The sequence below is a fragment of the Megalobrama amblycephala genome, linkage group LG15 (genome assembly GCF_018812025.1).
Source record: "Megalobrama amblycephala isolate DHTTF-2021 linkage group LG15, ASM1881202v1, whole genome shotgun sequence".
Taxonomy (NCBI): Eukaryota; Metazoa; Chordata; class Actinopteri; order Cypriniformes; family Xenocyprididae; genus Megalobrama; species Megalobrama amblycephala.
Genome location: NC_063058.1, coordinates 3,981,984 through 4,000,426, shown reverse-complemented (window position 1 = coordinate 4,000,426; position 18,443 = coordinate 3,981,984). Strand labels below are relative to the sequence as shown.

General features: G+C 39.5%; 2 protein-coding genes across 5 annotated transcripts; both read left to right on the top strand.

Moving 5' to 3' along the window:
* The first annotated feature begins 7,072 nt into the window (after positions 1 to 7,072).
* LOC125246577 lies at positions 7,073 to 15,838 on the top strand. Of its 4 annotated transcripts, none has more exons than XM_048157538.1 (9): positions 7,073 to 7,258; positions 8,770 to 8,817; positions 8,947 to 9,173; positions 14,078 to 14,148; positions 14,236 to 14,412; positions 14,503 to 14,564; positions 14,647 to 14,733; positions 14,821 to 14,862; positions 14,931 to 15,209. In XM_048157538.1, exons 4-9 carry the CDS (start codon positions 14,085 to 14,087, stop codon positions 15,156 to 15,158), a joined length of 660 nt encoding a protein of 219 aa, XP_048013495.1. In that variant the 5' UTR covers positions 7,073 to 7,258; positions 8,770 to 8,817; positions 8,947 to 9,173; positions 14,078 to 14,084; the 3' UTR covers positions 15,159 to 15,209. The 4 variants fall into 4 exon arrangements, 3 of the variants coding, with proteins under 3 accessions (XP_048013495.1, XP_048013493.1, XP_048013494.1); XR_007179907.1 differs by lacking the exons at positions 7,073 to 7,258; positions 8,770 to 8,817; positions 8,947 to 9,173 and adding exons at positions 12,770 to 13,143; positions 15,703 to 15,838 and having other exon boundaries at positions 14,931 to 15,104; positions 15,184 to 15,298; XM_048157537.1 differs by lacking the exons at positions 7,073 to 7,258; positions 8,770 to 8,817; positions 8,947 to 9,173 and adding exons at positions 12,794 to 13,143; positions 15,318 to 15,459 and having other exon boundaries at positions 14,931 to 15,104; positions 15,184 to 15,219.
* LOC125246568 (putative nuclease HARBI1) lies at positions 15,401 to 17,132 on the top strand. Its single transcript, XM_048157527.1, has 4 exons — positions 15,401 to 15,872; positions 15,942 to 16,057; positions 16,154 to 16,265; positions 16,360 to 17,132. Exons 1-4 carry the CDS (start codon positions 15,401 to 15,403, stop codon positions 16,728 to 16,730), a joined length of 1,071 nt encoding a protein of 356 aa, XP_048013484.1. The 3' UTR covers positions 16,731 to 17,132.
* Positions 17,133 to 18,443: the final 1,311 nt, after the last annotated feature.

Genomic DNA, 18,443 nt, shown 5'->3' with positions numbered 1-18,443 from the left:
TAGGTTTCTTTATTGATATCAGCAGAGAATGGGTGAGTATTACTGAACTTGAAGTGTTGATAGAAGAATGATACTGTCCTTTCGTTGATCGTAGGAGAAATCTGGATGAACACACAGATGACTGGAGACTGGGAACACTCACACACAGTTGGAGAAGCACACGAGGAAGACTGGAGACACAGGAGACGTTGGAAGCAGGTAAGTAGCAGATTGGAGTCCTTGGGGTAAGTACACATGACTCTGTAGTACGAACGAGACCGGACAAAGACTGTGTGTGAGTGTGTGTTATTTGAGGCTGTGGTGATTGCTGTGCTGATGACATGCAGGTGGCGGTGATTAGAACTCTGGTGATTGTGTGCGTGGGTATTGCAGGGAGGTGGAACCTGACATGTCTGTTGACACAGTCGGTGTTATGTTGAGATTCGCTTGTTTTCCAGAAGTCTTTTAAGCAAATGAGATTTACATAAGGAGGAAGCAACGGAGTTTGAAACTCAGTGTATGTCTTTTCCATGTACTGAACTCTTGTTATTCAACTATGCTGAGGTAAATTCAATTGTTGATTCTGGGGCACCTTTAAAATTGCTTTAAAAGTATTATATGACTTTAATAGGCCTATTATTTTTTTTAATTATTTTTACTTACTTGATAAATTAGTAAGGTTCCAAAAAGAAGAAAGAAAAAAAAAAGATCAAAAGGGTTATTTTGCAGTGTGGTTTATTTCATGCTATGCTTTTCATCAAGGTGTTTGTGGTTTTGCACATGCACTTGCACAGGTAAAACCAAATTGTAACGAGGCGGGACTCAAGGTAAGTCAAGTCAAATTTTATTTATATAGCACAAATTTAACACAACTATAGTTGATCCAAAGTGCTTTACAGTAAATCAAAAGTTTAATTTGGGGGGGAGATAAAAGAGACAAAAGTCAAGGGAGTTAAAAGTCAAGTATCAAAATCAATCAAACAAACTGTATATACATAAAATGGAACACCAACATATAAAAAAATAATAAATATATAAATACAGCATCACTCGAAAGCTAAAGAGTAAAAATAAGTCTTTAAACTGGTTTTAAAAACATCCAGAGAAGGAGAGGCCCTGATACCCAAATGTAGATTGTTCCAGAGCTTTGGGGCGGCTACAGAGAAAGCACAATACCCTTTTGATTTGCATCGAGAGCGAGGGACAGATAAAAGTAACTGATCACAGGATCTTAATGACCTTACAGCTCTGTATGGTTTAATAAGTTTAGAAATATAATCCGGGGCAAGTTGTGCAATGCTGTATGCAAAAAGAAGAATCTTAAAGTCGACTCTAAATTTTATGGGTAGCCAATGCAATGAGGCAAGGACAGGGGAGAAATGGTCCCTCTTTCTAGTTCCTGTCAGCGATCTGGCTGCCGAGTTTTTAACCATCTGTAACTGAGACAGTGTAGACTGAGGTAGTCCAACATAAAGAGAGTTGCAATAGTCCAATCGAGAGGAAATTAGTGCATGAATCACAATTTCAAGGTCTTTCCTAGAAAGAAACTTTCACTTTTGCTATGGATATAAGTTGAAAAAAGCTACTTTTTACAACTGCATTTATGTGCTTGTCAAATTGGAAAAGAGGTTTAAAATAGACACCAAGATTTTTTGCATAATTGTGCAGGGCAAGGAGCTCGGGCGCGGAGTCTGGAGCTGACTCGGGCTCGGGCGCGGAGTCTGGAGCTGACTCGGCGAAGACTGGAGCGGCCTTGGCGAAGACTGGAGCGGGCTCAGGTGCAGAGTCTGGAGCGGACTCGGCGAAGACTGGAGCGGGCTCGGTGAAGACTGGAGCGGGCTCGGCGAAGGCTGGAGCGGACTGGAGCCATCTTGTCCGTAGACACTGGCGGGCTTGGACTTGAGTGCGTAGCAACCGGCGGACTTGGACTTGAGTGTGTAGCAACCGGCGGACTTGGACTTGATGGCGAAGCGGCCAGTGAGCTTGAGGGCGAAGCCGGCAGAGGTTTCAGAATGCCAGCTGCACGTGCCGAAATCAGTGGAGGATTGTTCACACTGGACAACACTCCCCTCCGCTCTCGGACGGGTCTCGAGACGTCACTCTGGGCGATCAGCGGGGACTTGACGTGACTCTGGGCAATCAGCTGAGACATGGCTTGACTCTGGGCGATCAGCTGAGACATGACTTGACTCTGGGTGATCAGCAGAGACGTGACGTGACGTGACTCTGGGCGATCAGCGGGCTGCTCTGGGACGACAGCGGGTTCAGGCTGGCAGACTGGTCCATGGACAAAAGAGCTTAAATGCATCCTCCAGGCACGCAGGACAGTCAAAGCATAGAATGTGAAGACAGCCCTTTTGGCCATGACAGGACTGACAGAAAGAGCATGCAGGGCTGGAGCGGTCTCACGGGCTTGAGGGGGCTCTGGAAGGTCCACAGTGGCTTGACTTGGCTCATGAAGATCAACTGTGAACAGACTTTGCTCATAAAGATAAACTGTGACTTGACTTTGCTCATAAAGATCAACTGTGACTTGACTTTGTGTTGTTGTTGTGGCCGCCATTTTGTGAGTGTTCTCCTTAGCGGCAGCCATTACATGATTCACCGTGGTGTCGCATTTCTCTGTGAGACCCACAGTAAATGGAGAACCAACAGACAATAAAGCATGATCCAAGAAATGACTGAGGGAGGAACGGGGTCCATTTCTAACTAATTTTTCTTTGAGTGGTTGGTTAACACCCTCACAGAAAAAGTCAATGAGTGCACAGTCAGGCAGATCTGAATAATATGCAATGTCCAGGTATTCAGTGATGTAATCCTCGATCGATCGTGTGCCCTGCTTGAGACATAATAGTAAATATGCAATGTCCATACCGGGCCAATGTTCTCCTGAAAAGCCGCTGGATCCTTGTGTTGGCGAGGTCTTCTGTAAAAGGCGGGACTCAAAGTAAGATCAATCTGCAGGCTTTTATTAAACAGAGTTCGTAGTAAGACAGGCAATGGTCAAACAGTGGCAAACATGTATGGCAGAGAGCAGGCAGAATCGTAGTCGAGAAACAGGCAATGAATCAGGGCAGGCAGAAAGCATTCACAAATCCAGGAAACAATAAACAATCCAAAAGGTCCAAAGGGCAGGCAGCAGGAATCATAACACGGGGAACAGACAGGATCAGAAACAGGCAGACAGACAGGATAAATAATGCTCAGAATTGTACACTGTGTGGCTTAAGTAGTCCAGATAATGTGCTGCAGCAGTATGTAGCAATTGGTGATTGGTGGAGGGAGTGCAGATGATTGCCAGGGAGGATTGTGGGAAATGTAGTCCGGGAATGACAGGGATATGTGACACAAATCTAACATTCGTTAATTTTATTTAATCCACAATCCATCTATGTAGGCCTACATATATGCACTCAGTATATGCACTCTGTCCACCCATATACAGTGAATTGTGGAGTAAATGAATATAAATGTGAATATATATATATATATATTAGTGGTGGGCCGTTATCGGCGTTAACGTGCTGTGTTAACGTGAGACTCTTATCGGGCGATAAAAAAAATATTGCCGTTAATCTATTCTCAAAGTTGGGTTGGGAGCTGGGTCTATTCTACGCAAGCTATGATGACTTTCACCTTGATATTTTAGCGCGGATGTATACCTAGCCGAACTGACCCTTCGCAAAGACCCGCCCCCCTTAGTTACTGTTGCTTTGGTCGACAAGCCGTGGCGCTGTCACGTCACACAGTGATAAATGCATCGCGGAGCAAAGAGAGGACACTGACAAGACGTCGACAGACAAGACAGAGCAGGTTACTTATGATATTTAACAAAGTCCCAGCTTTAAAACTGTGTAGTTTAAGAAATTCAAACAATAAAAACCATTTTGTTGCTCTTTAATGTGCCGTTACCATGGTCGTGACAGATGCTGTAGCGCCTCAGCTCAAGAGACTCGTAAACCGATCATCTTTTACAACGAGTCCATTTATAGCATCAAATAAACATGAATGAACATGAGAATCAATGTTGTTTCAAACGCGGAAATATGTCAATATACAAAATATAATATTCAAAAGTTTAACTCCACCGAGGTTAATCTTCTAACTCCTATCTGTTTTGTCGGACAAAATGGCGGATTACTTTTAGTCATTTGCTGCGTCCCAATTCGCCTACTTGTACTATGCCCTAAAAGTATGTACTATTTCTGTGAACAAAAAGTACTTACTTTTGAGTGTGTAGCAAAAGAGTAGACAAGCTTTGGTACATACTATCACGTCATACAATTGCGTCTTTGCTCTCTGTCGCATCCAGTCACCGTAAACTGCCCTGTCAATCATCTTACATCCTCCACATTTCATTTAGCTAATTTCCTACCGTATCGGAGAGAAATGCAGCACGTTGATCTGCAGTCGTGAGTCTTTCATGTGGAGAACTCCTCATATTAATGCATAATGATGCATTTATAAAGAACTGATTGGCCATTAACTTTTAAAAGTCCACATTGGTATTTGCAGATGAAAAATAACACATATAACATTAAATAAATATTTTCTATCAGTTTGAACTTATTATTAGTCACTTAAACAACCTCTCAGCGTCGACCGTGCATATTCGCCATGTTTTGTAGTTTTTAACACTTTTTACTCATGTTTGTAGTTCTGAACTAAATCCTCGTACAACGCACAATGGGTTGTGGGCAATATTAGCCTTCTATAGTGTGCACGGATCCACACTTCGAAAATCTATCAGAAACAGTAGACCATCCGGGGACTTTTGGCATACTCTTTTCAACATACTTTGGGACACACTTATTTTAACCTCACATACTATTTAGGATGGATAGTATGGACATTGGGATGCAGGGACAATTAGGGTATCTCACATATTCTGAATGTCTTTGGTAGAATTCAAATGAACCATTTTAATCTAGATTAAAAAAAAATAATTTTTATATATTATATATATATATATATATATATATATATATATATATATATATATATGCTAACCTGAGATCTGTAAAAAATGTATTCTGGGACCTGGTATGAATTAAATTCAATGATCAATGTTTTTTATTGTTCGTGTGTTTATAGACCTTAGCACCATATTTAATTTGAAAACAAAGGTATTGTAACATGCTGGTTGTATATATAACACATGACAAAGAAGTTATTACACAAATAAGTCTTTACTTGATAATCCAACGGGAGAATACAGAATTCAGGGGTCCGTACTTCATACCTCGCTAAATACATCTGAGATGATTTGACAGATGCTAGATCTTCCAATCATGATAACTGATCTCTGGCTAACCACAAGACCTTTATAATTAAACAGCCAAGCAAACAACATTATGACATAAATGTTATAATAGATAAATGAAATGTGCACTTTTTTTTTCTACATGATTTTTTATTTCAGTGTTGTAATTCTCAATTCATTTAATTTTATCTTTACAGCAGATTTGTTATGTGAGAGCATTAATTAAAGTTTTTAATAAAAAAAAAGAGCAATTTAAAAGTCAAGATCACATTAGGCTTGTTTGAGATGAGCAAATTCTGCGCAGAACCGATCACCGGTGATCACAGCGAGATGCATGCCGGTTAGAAATGTGTCCGAGGGTGGTCCGCCTATGGGGGGTGATTTCAACAAAATGTGATGATTGCCAAGCAAACTGAGAGGAGAACTAACGTGTATACGCACGCCAGCCGTCTGGCCAAAATCCCATAGTATTCAGGCGTCAGACGTAAGATATGAGACGTTAGACGTCACGGTCACGTGTTGGAGCTGCGCTCAAAGTGCGCGGCGGCGATGGCGGCGACGTAGTTGAGAAAGTATATTTTTTACTTTGCGTCTGGATAACGTACGCGTGGATAAACGCCTGGATAACGTACGCGTGGACTAACGTCTGGATATACATTATGTGTGGATAACACTAATGATATTTTAGCTTTATTCCTATTTTGCCCAAAGGAAGCTTTAAGGTGTAAATGTTCATAAGTTGGAGGAAGCATTACAAATCTGTCTCCCTGATTGAAGCTTGGCCATTCCTCCGGCCACCTCTGTTGAGCAAGCACCGAATTAACAGCTGACTTTTCTCCGTTCAAAGGACACACTGGCACAGGGGCCATTCCAGCTGAACTAAGGCCTCCACCTCTTAATATGGAAAATAATAATAATAATAACAAGCCCAAAAACGCATATAAGTGGCCATGGTAACACTGCAAGTGCGCGCCCAACAAACACAGAACGTTGGCACAACGTAGCCAACCTTCTAACAACGTTTTAACAACGTGGCCAAAAGGTTGCTATAACTACGTTGCGTTGTGAACGTTGTTACAGCGTTGTCACAATGTTGACATCTGACCACCGCTCAGTTCCATTGCTCAAGGTTGCGCTTAGGTTGTCTGGACTACCACTGGACGACGTGTGCTCGTCACTGCTCCGGTTCCTCTGGAGCGCGCATTTTAAATTACAAACGACCGTTGAACCGTCTCTCTTCATCGAGCCAGCATACGTGAGTATTGCTTTTATTTTATCTCTGTAAATAAGATATGCAAATATTCAAACACAGCCTAAATGTTACATTTATTTGTTGTCTAAAAACTGAACTAAAGTGTTTGCGATTCTAGCTAACATTGTCTTGTAAGTATGAAGTACATTAATAAATACACTACTCCAATGAAGGACACATCAAATTGATCAAATATGACAGTTAATATATGTAATCCACGTATATATGCAGCAGCAGAACTGTTTTCAACATTGATAATAATCATAAATGTTTCTTGAGCATCAGATCATCATATTAGAATGATTTCTGAAGGATCATGTGACACTGAAGACTGGAGTAAGTTAATGATGCTGAAAATTCAGCTTTGATCACAGAAATAAATTACAAATTGTAATACTAGATTTTAAATTAAAATAATTTAAATATTACTGTATATATTTTATTTTTGATAAAATACAATGAATGTAGCCTACCCTTGAAAAGTAAGTAAATTATTTCAAAAACATTAAATAAAAATCTTACAGACCCAAACTTCTGAATGGCAGTGTATGTTATGAATGTAAATCTTTGCTAGGGTTGAAATAAAACAATTATTCTTATATTGATTTTCTTTTATTTTTTTACTCAACAGGCTCTTACTCATAGCTTTCAGTCAGGTGACTGGAGCAGAGACCTGGAGGGCAAAACATCCACAGAACTGCAGGACAGGCCTGTCAATTTTCCATCTGTTTCAAACAACAAATACTACGTGTGTCTCAAAAAAGGTAAACAAAATATGAAAGTAAAATGCATGTTTTGGGCACTTGTAATCCATATACAGCACCTGCAGCAGTATTTCAATCACTAAACTGTAGAGTATTCACTATAAATACTTTAAAGTAATAAAATAGAAGAATTAAAATATCAAATTATTTATACACCTTATTGATGTTGCATATATACAGGCGAGCAGATGAGCCCAGAACATAAATGCAATGCCTAATGACAAATGTGTGTTCTGTGTGTTCATCTGCTTGCCCGCCTGTATATATAGTATTCATCACAAATAAGTTGTATATTGAATTTGGCCTTGTTTTACCCTTGTTTTGCGGTGTGTATTTTGATCTTAACACCTTTTAACCTTATTATTTATTATTCTCAGGTTAGGTAAAGTAAGTCGAGTCTGGCCTAAATTATAAGCATTTTAAATTACTTACAATTTGGTCAGAAGACTCCTCTGTGGTACGTTCTTGTTCAAAGTCTTAAAACACTATAAATCAAGCTAAGGTAGGCAGCTTTTGTAATCAATTAAATTTCTTTTAATTGGTTACTTTTCTTTTATAATAAACAAAAATGTAAAGGCAAATAAAACTTAATCATTAAAGGTATAAAATACAGTAATCACTCTTGAGTCAAAGGTGTAGTCAGCTCTGGGCTTCCCATCTTCAGCTTGGGGTTTCTTGTCCTCAGCTCTGGGCTTCTAGGCGTCGGGGGTACTGACGTATCAGTATCCCAAGAGGCAATCAGCTCATCAGTCTTTTATACTCGTGTTGTTTATCACAGACGTTACGTTATCTTCTTGATTGACGTACGTTGTAACTTTCCCAAAGTTTCCAGACACTTCTCAAGGCCTCGCAGGTGCAAGCTGTCTGGCTTTTGTGTCCTTGGACTCCAGTAAACTCAGCCAAGATGGCTGATGTCCTTATAAGGTTCTAGGAGTAGAACCACAGTTCTCCATGTCCTTGAGCACACTCACATAGAACCACACACACTTCTGTGTGCTGCAGTCCAGCTCTGCTCCTCATAAACAGGCACACACACATAGTAATAACTGTACATCTCTGGCCATACAGTACAATACATTTCTTAGAAACAAACAAATATAAATAACAATAATATTATAAGCAATGCCTAATATTTAATACATTGGCCAAATGTGTAGCAACAGACATCCAAAACCTTAACAAGGAGGCAGGGTGATTGCATTTTCTTGATACAATACAACACCCTCCAGGTGGGTGTTCCTATAAAAACTAGCAATGAAGGTAAGCATACACTATTTTAAGTATTTTCTCGTAAACAATCGAATGGGTCTATTAATAAATCTATTAAATTTAATAATAAAGATTAAGTAACAATAAAAAAGTAAGTAACACTTTCAGAATGTTTTCATTAGTGAGATTCACCTCAGATCAGTGCAGCTGTAATTCCTGATGCATGGATGCATTAGATAAGGTAAGTACTGTGTGAAAGTGTTGTTAGATACAAATCTCTCTCTTTCTTTTTTATTTTTTAGGCAATGTCAACACCATACAACAGGCCCTGCTCTCCTCACCAAGAACAAGTAAGAATATATCTAAAAAGATTTTTATCTTATTTATTTTTTTTACTGTGAATTATAATGTTGTCGTCATTTGTCTATAACAGCAGACAGTAGTTTTATTAACAATATGATTCTGCATACTATTTTCAGCACCCGAGCCATCACGGACAAAGAAAGGTCTTGACACCTTGCCAAGAGCTGGATGTTTTGGCAAGTATAAATAGATACGCAGATTTACACAACACATTACATATCAAAAATGGTCATAATTTACTAATACTGTATGTCATTGATCCAGAGATGCTAGAGGGACTACGGAGCAACTATACACACATTCAGTGATGCTACAGCAACATTTAGGCCATTTCTCTTTTAAGGTAATCTTTCTTTTGGTAACATTTTAAAGGGTTACTACTCACCCTCATGTCGTTCCACACCCATAAGACCTTCATTCATCTTCAGCACACAAATTAAGATATTTTTGATGAAATCCAAGGATATCTGATCCACACATAGGCAGCAACGTCTTTGCACATTTTGACGTCCAGAAAGGTTGTTAAACACAGTTAAAATAGTCAACATGACTTCAATAGTTCAACCTGAATGCTATGAAGCAACGAGAATACTTGTGCAAAAACAAAACTAAGATAACTTTATTCTACAGATTTGTCTGTCCCGTCATTCTGCTACATTTTCTCATATTGCAGCATAAATATTTTTAATCGTTTATTTATTTATTTTAGTTAACGAAAGGCTAATAACCTTGCCTAGGCAAAACATCCACAGAACTGCAGTACAGTCATTTTTCCGCCACGAATATTTACAAATATTCACAAAATATTTAATGTCGTCTGAGACACAATCTCTGACCGGGAGTCTCAGACTCGAGGCCAATATATTTTCCAGAAAATAAGGAATGCTAAATGATAAAATTGTGCTTTATTAGGCTATTAGAAACTGCATATGCCAATAAAACAATAATATTGTGTTCATTACTTTGCACTGCCATCGATCCAGGCATCGAAAGGTATTTTACACTATATTTTCTTCTGCTTTTCGAGTGCGGAAGTGTGATAAAGGCACTGATCTAGGCTATATAAATTCTCTATTATAGATCAGATAAAGGTATTTCTCGTACACGTCACGTAGCCTACAAAATATGTGGTTTTAACGACAAAAGATGTCGTTTGAACAACATAAATCTGTTGTTTGAACGAGAAAAGATGTCGTTTGAACGAAATAATATGTCGTTTGAACGAGAAAAGATGTCGTTTGAACGAGAAAAGATGTCGTTTGAACGAAATATGTCGTTTGAACGAGAAAAGATGTCGTTTGAACGACATAATTGAGTGGAAAAAATAATATGTATGTGGCAGCAATGCGCCACCGTAATTAACGCGTGTTGTAAATACTATGCAGATACTACAATTTACTATAGTAAATACTGTAGTATTTTTCATAATGCCTGCATAAGAGCATCAATTTGAAAATGAAAGACTAAGAAAGTTTGAAAGCAATCCCATACCTTAGTAAAGTTGACTGAAGCACATATGGATTCCGCAGCATCTGTTAGATGGCAAATGCAATAATTGTATATCCTCTTGCAGTGCCAAATTAAGTTTCTTATGTCAATCTTAAAGCAAACTGGATTTTTTCCTTGTTTAATGGTGAATAACTTGGCGAATTGGATTACCACAAATGATCTGTGCTGCATTGGTCTGGCCTGACTCAGTTTACCATTGATTGGATGAGAACAGTTTAAACTTATTGGTTACTGAAATCGGGCGTGGCTCACCATAATACACCAGCAACGCCGTAAAAGACGCGCGTTCTGTGCAACCAAAACGGCGTTTTTTACGGCGTCATATGGCAAAATGGACGCCGTAAAATGCGGCGCTTTGTTAAACGCCGTTAAATACGGCGTCATTGACGGATTTTCGCGCGTTTTTTACGGCGTTTGTAATCACAACGGCGTATTTTGCGGCGCAAATACTGTTTAAAACGCCGTATTTGACGACGTTTGGTTGTAAACGCGATTAGTATATAGCGCAATTGTGACCCTTTTGGCTTGCCATACCGCCTTGCTCTGATGTCATGCCGACGTGTGTCAAAAACCTCTCGCGAGGGCGAGGCGGACGTGTCGGATTCTGCAGTCGAGCGCAGTTGCTCTCCAACGACTGCGCTGACCAAAAGCATGATGGGAAACGACTTGCTGACGACACAGCTTAAAGCTTATTGGTTTAAACAACCGTGATGTATTGATCTCTTTTAAAATGTTTGATTTTAAAACACTAATACCATGATTTTTTGCGTATAAATTATGTGTGAATATTCCAAATGTCTCTGACAGTGTGATCTCTCTATGGGTTATGTGATTGTTATCATATTTATAAAAATATATAAAAACATATTTGTAATTAAAATAAAAATGATTGATACACACATCCTTCGAATGGAAATATATAACAAGTACTTTGAGTGTCTTCTTCATTATGTTTATTTTCATATAAAAGCAACAGAACGTAAATTACATCCAGTTTATCAGCAACACAGTGCACAAGTGTGAATCCCGCGATATCCGCCTTTGATCTCGCAGGTGTCTGATGCACTACGAGAACGGAGAATTGTCCGTCTTGCCTGCACTTTTTTCACTCCTCCCCTCACTGCAGCCGCCTACTCTCGGCTGAACTTCAGGCGAGGCTAGGCGCATCTCAAACAAGCCTATTATCTGCATTTCCTGCGCAGCATCAAGCCACTCCCATAATGGCTGTCACCATTCAAATAATGCACGGCTAAGATAAGCATGTGTGTGAGACTCCAATACAATTGTAAAGTAATTATTCCATCACACATAATTCTTTCAATGAGTAAAACTGGCTGTGTTTATATTAGAGACTACACAACATTATAAAATTATTTTCAAATTAATTAGTAAATTATCATCATTTTAAATTATTGTCCCTGGATAAGAGTACTCTTGAAAGTGGCTGGGACAGATTTTAAGTATCATTTCCATTTAAAAAGATGCAATCTAATCCTGTTTACATTAAATAAGACTGCTCATGAGCAGGTTTAAGCTTACGGACATGTTGCTATGGCAGCAGGTCCAGGATGAGCGTTGAAAAACTGAATAATCCAAGATCATAGTGATGTGACGTTTGACACCGAGGCTTCGAAGCTTGTATCAAAAAAACGAAAAAACGTTTTGCCATAACCACGTGATCGGTGACGTCCGAAGCTTCGTTTTCGCACACAACCACGTGACTGCTTCGTATTCTGATTCATATAACAGGCTTGTTCGAGATGCATCGGCGCTGCGCAGACCGATCGGCTTATGACATCAGAGTACCGCGAGAGCGATTCAAAAGCATAGGAGTTGAATGCTCTCCAATCACTCTCGCGGTACTTTGATGTCATACGCCGATCGGTTTGCGCAGCGCCGATGCATCTCGAACAAGCCGAACGTGAACCCTTGCGCAGATGTGAAGTGTCATTTGCTTTTTAGCAAAAGAATATGTCATAATACGAATAAATATTTACGTGTTCAGTTTGTATTTATTCCCAGTTCATACTTCATTCTATGACAATCATCTATTTTGATAATAGCCTATATGCCAAAGCTTGCCTTTTTCCCCCCCAAAAAATGTATTCAGACTCATTTATTGAAATTGTGTAAGTAAAATGACACGTGAAAGACTTTTTTTCATGAATAATAATAATTTGCATTGTTTTCATACGCTTTTCATAGCACAAAGTGATTTATTACTTGAAACAATCTGAAAATAGCTGGGTCGTTAGGTGTGTGCACTGTGTTGAAAAGCTTCGAGTAATGAACCTTTTTACGATACACTTGAGGGAAAGCCTTGCTTCACAAAGCTTCATTTCGCCATTACATCATGCCAAATTATCATCAATCAAATCTGGCTAACCCCCAGGCAGGAACACAACACAAGTATACAAGACCTGGGCCTGTTGCACAAAAGTAGAATTAAGACATCCGGGATAAATGACTCAGCTGAGCTCAATAAAGCCAAAACATGTGCGTCCAGGCTTAATTGGTTGCACAAAGACCAAGCCAGGATGAGCAGACACGGATTCATTAAGCCAGGTGAAACCAATCCTGGATAGGTGCGCGCTCACGGCTCACTCAAATAGACCCCGCCACAGATCACAGATTAACTGATTTACCATGGCAACTAGAGCCGCGTACTTTTCCCCGTCGGAAGCACAAATCCTCATGGAGGCATACGAGGAGGTAAAAGATATAATTAAGAAGAAAGGCAACACCGCCACAGTGATAAAGCAAAGAGAAAAAGCGTGGCAAAGTATTGCAGACCGCCTGAATGCGTAAGTAGTGCACAATTACACACTCACCGCTCCGCTGAAACATCACAATTACAAATCAAATATTTAATTCACATCTCCAAAAACGCAGTTGTACTGTAATTATGAAACGGTTAAATTTTTTATTGAAATGCACTGCATATATGAGTGAAATTGTGTAACGTAACTCCATCACACTGTATAAAGCTATGATATATTATTATTAAAGCCTTACATTATTATTTTACGTTACTACGCTCAGTACGGTTTAATCTTAGCCGTTGTACTCTGCTTATTATGTTGTCCACCGGTTTTTTTTGTGTTTCCCCTGCTTTTATTAATGTAAAGCAGCTTTGACAGAATGAAACAATTGTGAAAAGTGCTATATAAATAAAATTTTCTTGAATACATAGATGAGCTATAATAATAATCACTTTAATTTATATAGCGCCTTTCAAAGGACCCAAGGTTGGTTGCTCACTGCACTGCAAAAATGTCTTTCTTACTTAGTATTTTTGTCTTGTTTTCAGTCAAAAAAAAATATCTAAAAAAAATCTTAAATATTTTCTAGAGCAAAATAACCTAGGAAAATAAGCAAAAAACTCTGCCAGTGAAACAAGAGAACTTTTCTAAAAGTAAGTGTTTATGGAAAAAGTAAACTTATTTCAAGAGAATTTTTCTTATTATATTGACAGATATTTAAATTTTTTGCTTGTTTTAAGCACACATTTACTTGAAGTTTATATTTTTGGTCTAAACCTATACTTATTTTGCTAGGTCATTTAGAAAATCAAGAAAATACATCTTTAGTGTTTTTTTTTTTTTTTTATATTTTTACTGAAAACAATACAAAAATACCAAGTCATTTTTGTCAGTGTGACTCCATTAAATGTTCTTGTGATAAAGAATGTGTGTGTGTGTGTGTGTGTGTGTGTGTGTGTGTGTGCGTGTGATGTAGATTAAACATGAACGGGCCAAAACGGACATGGCAGCAGGTCAAAATCAAATACAAGAACATTCTGCAGAATGGTATGGTCCCTGACTAATATTTAACAAAGCACAAGCATATATTGTACCCAGAAGGTGCCTGCTCACACATTGTCTGTACTGTTTTAGCAGTGAAAAAGAATACCCACAGACAAGGCACGGGTGGTGGGTCACCAAAGGCTGACCTTACCCCAGCAGAGGACATGGCCTTGGAGCTAAATAAAGGCAGGCCCGTCTTAGAGGGGATCCCTGGGGGGAAAGAGACGAGCATAGGTTCCTCCCAAGATGCCACCCGCTTCATTCAAGGTATGTCCTTCCATCTCTACATGGAATACAACCACATTCATATTGAATCAATTTGGACTGTCTGACTTTGGTTTACCTATTGCCTTGCAGTGTCTGGCAGCACTGTGTTCCTGTTAGAGCCACCAGCACAAGCACCAGACGATGCTGATCCAGTGAGTACTCCATCAAAGGCATACTGTAGGCCTGGCATGTCTTGTCTACTAGCTTCAATATGAATCCGATTAAATGTGATAGGGTGAAAGCCCCAGTGCAGCAGCAACAGCACATGATGGAGACGATGATGAGGAGGAGACCATCTCTGTGGATTCCAGAAGGCATGAGGTATCATGTTAAGACTGTGAAAGTACTATTTACTCTACAATGGTGAGGAGTCCTCATCAAAATCAAAAAATCTAATTTCTTTTACAGGACCCAGATGCTATACAGTGGGAAAACCAGCCTGGCAACATAGTGCGTATTAATAAAAGGACACCACATCCTGCCAAATTCCAGCTGCGCTAATTGTATTGTGTTCACAGAGCTCACAAGCTATCAGAAAGTTGTATGGCAACCACCTCCGGCGCCAAATAGAACTGGCAGACATAGACATTCAGTACAAGAAGAAAAAGATAGAAAATCTTGCACTGGAGTCCGAAATAAAAAAGAGGACAATTAGGAAACTGGACCTTGAAATAAAAAAACTTGAGAGGGAGGTGAGATATGCCTTCAATGTACACTGTATGCTAACTGTAACACAAATGTATTAATCATTATTTTTCTTTCCTCCCCCAGCTCCAAGAAGATGACACAGCTCAAAATAAAAATTAGGTATATTCTCGTAAAGTCAAGTGAGCCATGACATATGAGCTCTTATTGTGAGCACACAGGACGGTGGCATCTTTCTAAGGTATTTTTTATTTTCACAGCAATCAGTACAACCAAGTCATCGTTATAAGGCACCGGCCTCTTTTGCCCACCCCCCCAGCACCAGGTGTGGCCACTAGCCTATATGAAGGCCCAAAATTGTGTGTTCCTTTCTGCTCTGACAATGGCATGCCCATTCTTGCGAGATGTGGTGGATGAAGAAGCACTTGTGCTGAGGAGAGCCTTCAGGCGAGAAAGGGTCTTCAGGGACCGGTTGGACCCACTGGCCTTCCCTGATGACCATCTATATGAAAGATACAGGTTTTCTGCAGATGGCATCAGGTATCTATGCAGACTACTGGGTCCCAGGATTAAGCACCGCACTGCACGGAGCCATGCACTGAGTGTGGAGCAAATGGTTTGTGTGGCCTTGCGCTTTTTTGCTAGTGGAGCCTTCCTGTACTCAGTGGGGGATGCAGAACAGCTGAACAAGGCCACAATTTGCCGCACAATAAGGAGTGTGTGTCTGGCTATCAAAGCATTAGCAGATGTCTTCATCTCCTTCCCTGGCCACAGAAGACTCTGTGACATGAAAGAGGAGTTCTATAGGATTGCAGGTAAGAGGATCTACAAATTACAGGACAACTGTTAACACATAGTAGGATACTCATTACTTTGTGTGACAGGTTTCCCCAATGTCATTGGTGCAGTGGACTGCACACACATAAGGATAAAAGCCCCCTCAGGTGCCCATGAGGCCGATTTTGTGAATAGGAAATCCTTTCACAGCATTAATGTTCAGGTGAACATAACTTTTTGATATTGTCCATTGACGAACACTCTGCATTGCCAATGATGTGCATTGATTGGTGTAATATTCCTCATCTTATGATTTCAGATGGTCTGCAATGCTGACTGTGTGATCAGCAATGTTGTGGCAAAATGGCCTGGCTCAGTCCATGACTCCAGAATCTTTCGGGCCTCTGAAATCTATCAGTGCCTATCACAAGGTAAGCCACACAACCCCTATTTATAACCATCATGGCTGTGTCAAGAATATCACTGTGTTTATGAGGTAGTAATGATGAGATTTTGTGTTGACAGGTGAATTCTCTGGTGTGTTGCTGGGAGACAGGGGGTATGGCTGCCAGCCTTTTCTCCTGACACCTTTCACAGACCCCCAGGAAGCACAGCAGGCCTACAACCATGCCCATGCCAGGACCAGGGCCAGAGTTGAAATGACCTTTGGCCTCCTGAAGGCACGCTTTCACTGCCTTCACAAATTAAGGGTCAACCCTGTTAGGGCATGTGATATTACTGTGGCTTGTGCTGTCCTCCACAATGTGGCCTGCCTGAGGAAGGAGAGGGCCCCCAGAGTGCCACCAGCCATGGACTGGGACAATCCGGCAATCTTCCCTGATGACGACAGTGGTCGGCTGCTGAGGGACCAATATGTGTTGAATTATTTTAGTTAGTATGTGTGCTTTCAATTTAGGTAAAAAATGTCCTGCTGTGGCAGAGGAAATAGGGTTTTTTTGGGTTGGTTTTTTTACGAATTTGGCCTCTTATGATGTTTGTGCGGTATACTGTGTGTAATACAAGGCTGCAGGGAGGCTACTGCATCCATTCATTTGTCTGTTCAGTTGATGTGTATGGATTTGTCCTGCATTTATTTTAGTGTGCAGACATGCAGGGTGTGTTATATACAGACCTTTGAATGTGTATGTATCATTTTGTATAATATGCTTTGATTCTGTGCTTTCCATCTTGTAGAGTCACTGTGACTTCAGTTTCGAAAGGAGCTGATAGTTTACCTGCTTTGTTTTGTCCTTATTCAATAAAGGAACATAATGTTACACATTGTGTTTTTATATTCATATGGAATGTGTATTTGTTTATATGACAGAGTACTAGGGCCCCACTGAGGAAAAAGGATAAAGTCATAAATTTATGAGGCTGGTTCTTTCTGCAGAAAAGCAACATATTCTTTTTACAGTTTTGATAGTTATGACAATGTGATACTTCATATTCTGGCACATCAGCATGTCTTTGTTTATGAAACCATACTGAAGTACAATTTCACGAAATGCCCCACATCTGTCATTTTAACAACTGTCCTCCTTTAAAACAACTGGTTACAATATTATGACTTGTCTTTTTTTTTCCCTCTGTGGCCCTAATATTCTATCATTTTATATATAGCCTTATAGTCTATTGGAAACTGTAAATTATCTAATGATAGCAACATCATCTAAAAATCATTATTTATCCAAAATGATTGAAATTAATGATCACAAACGTTTAAATAATGACAGTGGGTCTAGTTATATGTGATAACAATGTATAGTGAGCAGTGAAATAACTATTGGTTTCCATTTGTGGCGACTGCTGACTGACATTAGGGATGAGATTAAATAGATCCTGGAATTTAGCCTGGTCTGGAGCAGGCTAGCTCCACAGAATAAATCTCCATGGTAATTTATACCATAACATATCCTCCTGCCCCCTATCCAGCTTTAGTGCAACCGGATTAGGGATCAATTGAGCCAGGATCACCAAGATATCCTGGCTTAATCCCTTATCCTACTTTTGTGCAACAGGCCCCTGATAAAGACACCAACAGAACTGACTTTACACAGACATTAACTAAAATACAGCTGTGAAAATGAGATAGGTTGGTGACAGATTGTGCGGGAAATAGAACAAAGGAGCACATGTGACAGATGAAAAAAACAAACTGAAATGGGTGTGAGGTTGACAGCTGTGAGGATAGAAGTACATTGTGTTTAATGGATTGTACTGTTGTTTTAAAACATACCAATTATTACTGATAAAACCATTTTCAAAAACAAACAAACAACAACCAAAAAAAAAAAAAAAACTGAATAAAACTTTGAAAGTTCTGAGTTTTGAAAATTACAAGTGAGTGAACTTGGGCTCATGGGACCTTTATATAGTGTGTGCCTTTGTAAAGACTAAGTTTATCCCTCAGCCTAATTTTCATCCACAAGAAAAGCCATATGGCATCATTTACTTTTCCACTTCTCATGACTGAAACATGATTTGGGATTCTGTTTTAATAATTGTATCTTCCATATGCTTTATAATCAATGTTTTTTTTTTTCCATGTTCACTTTGAATAAATGGTTTCACTTATACTGTGACTCTTTATAAAACATATTAGCTTT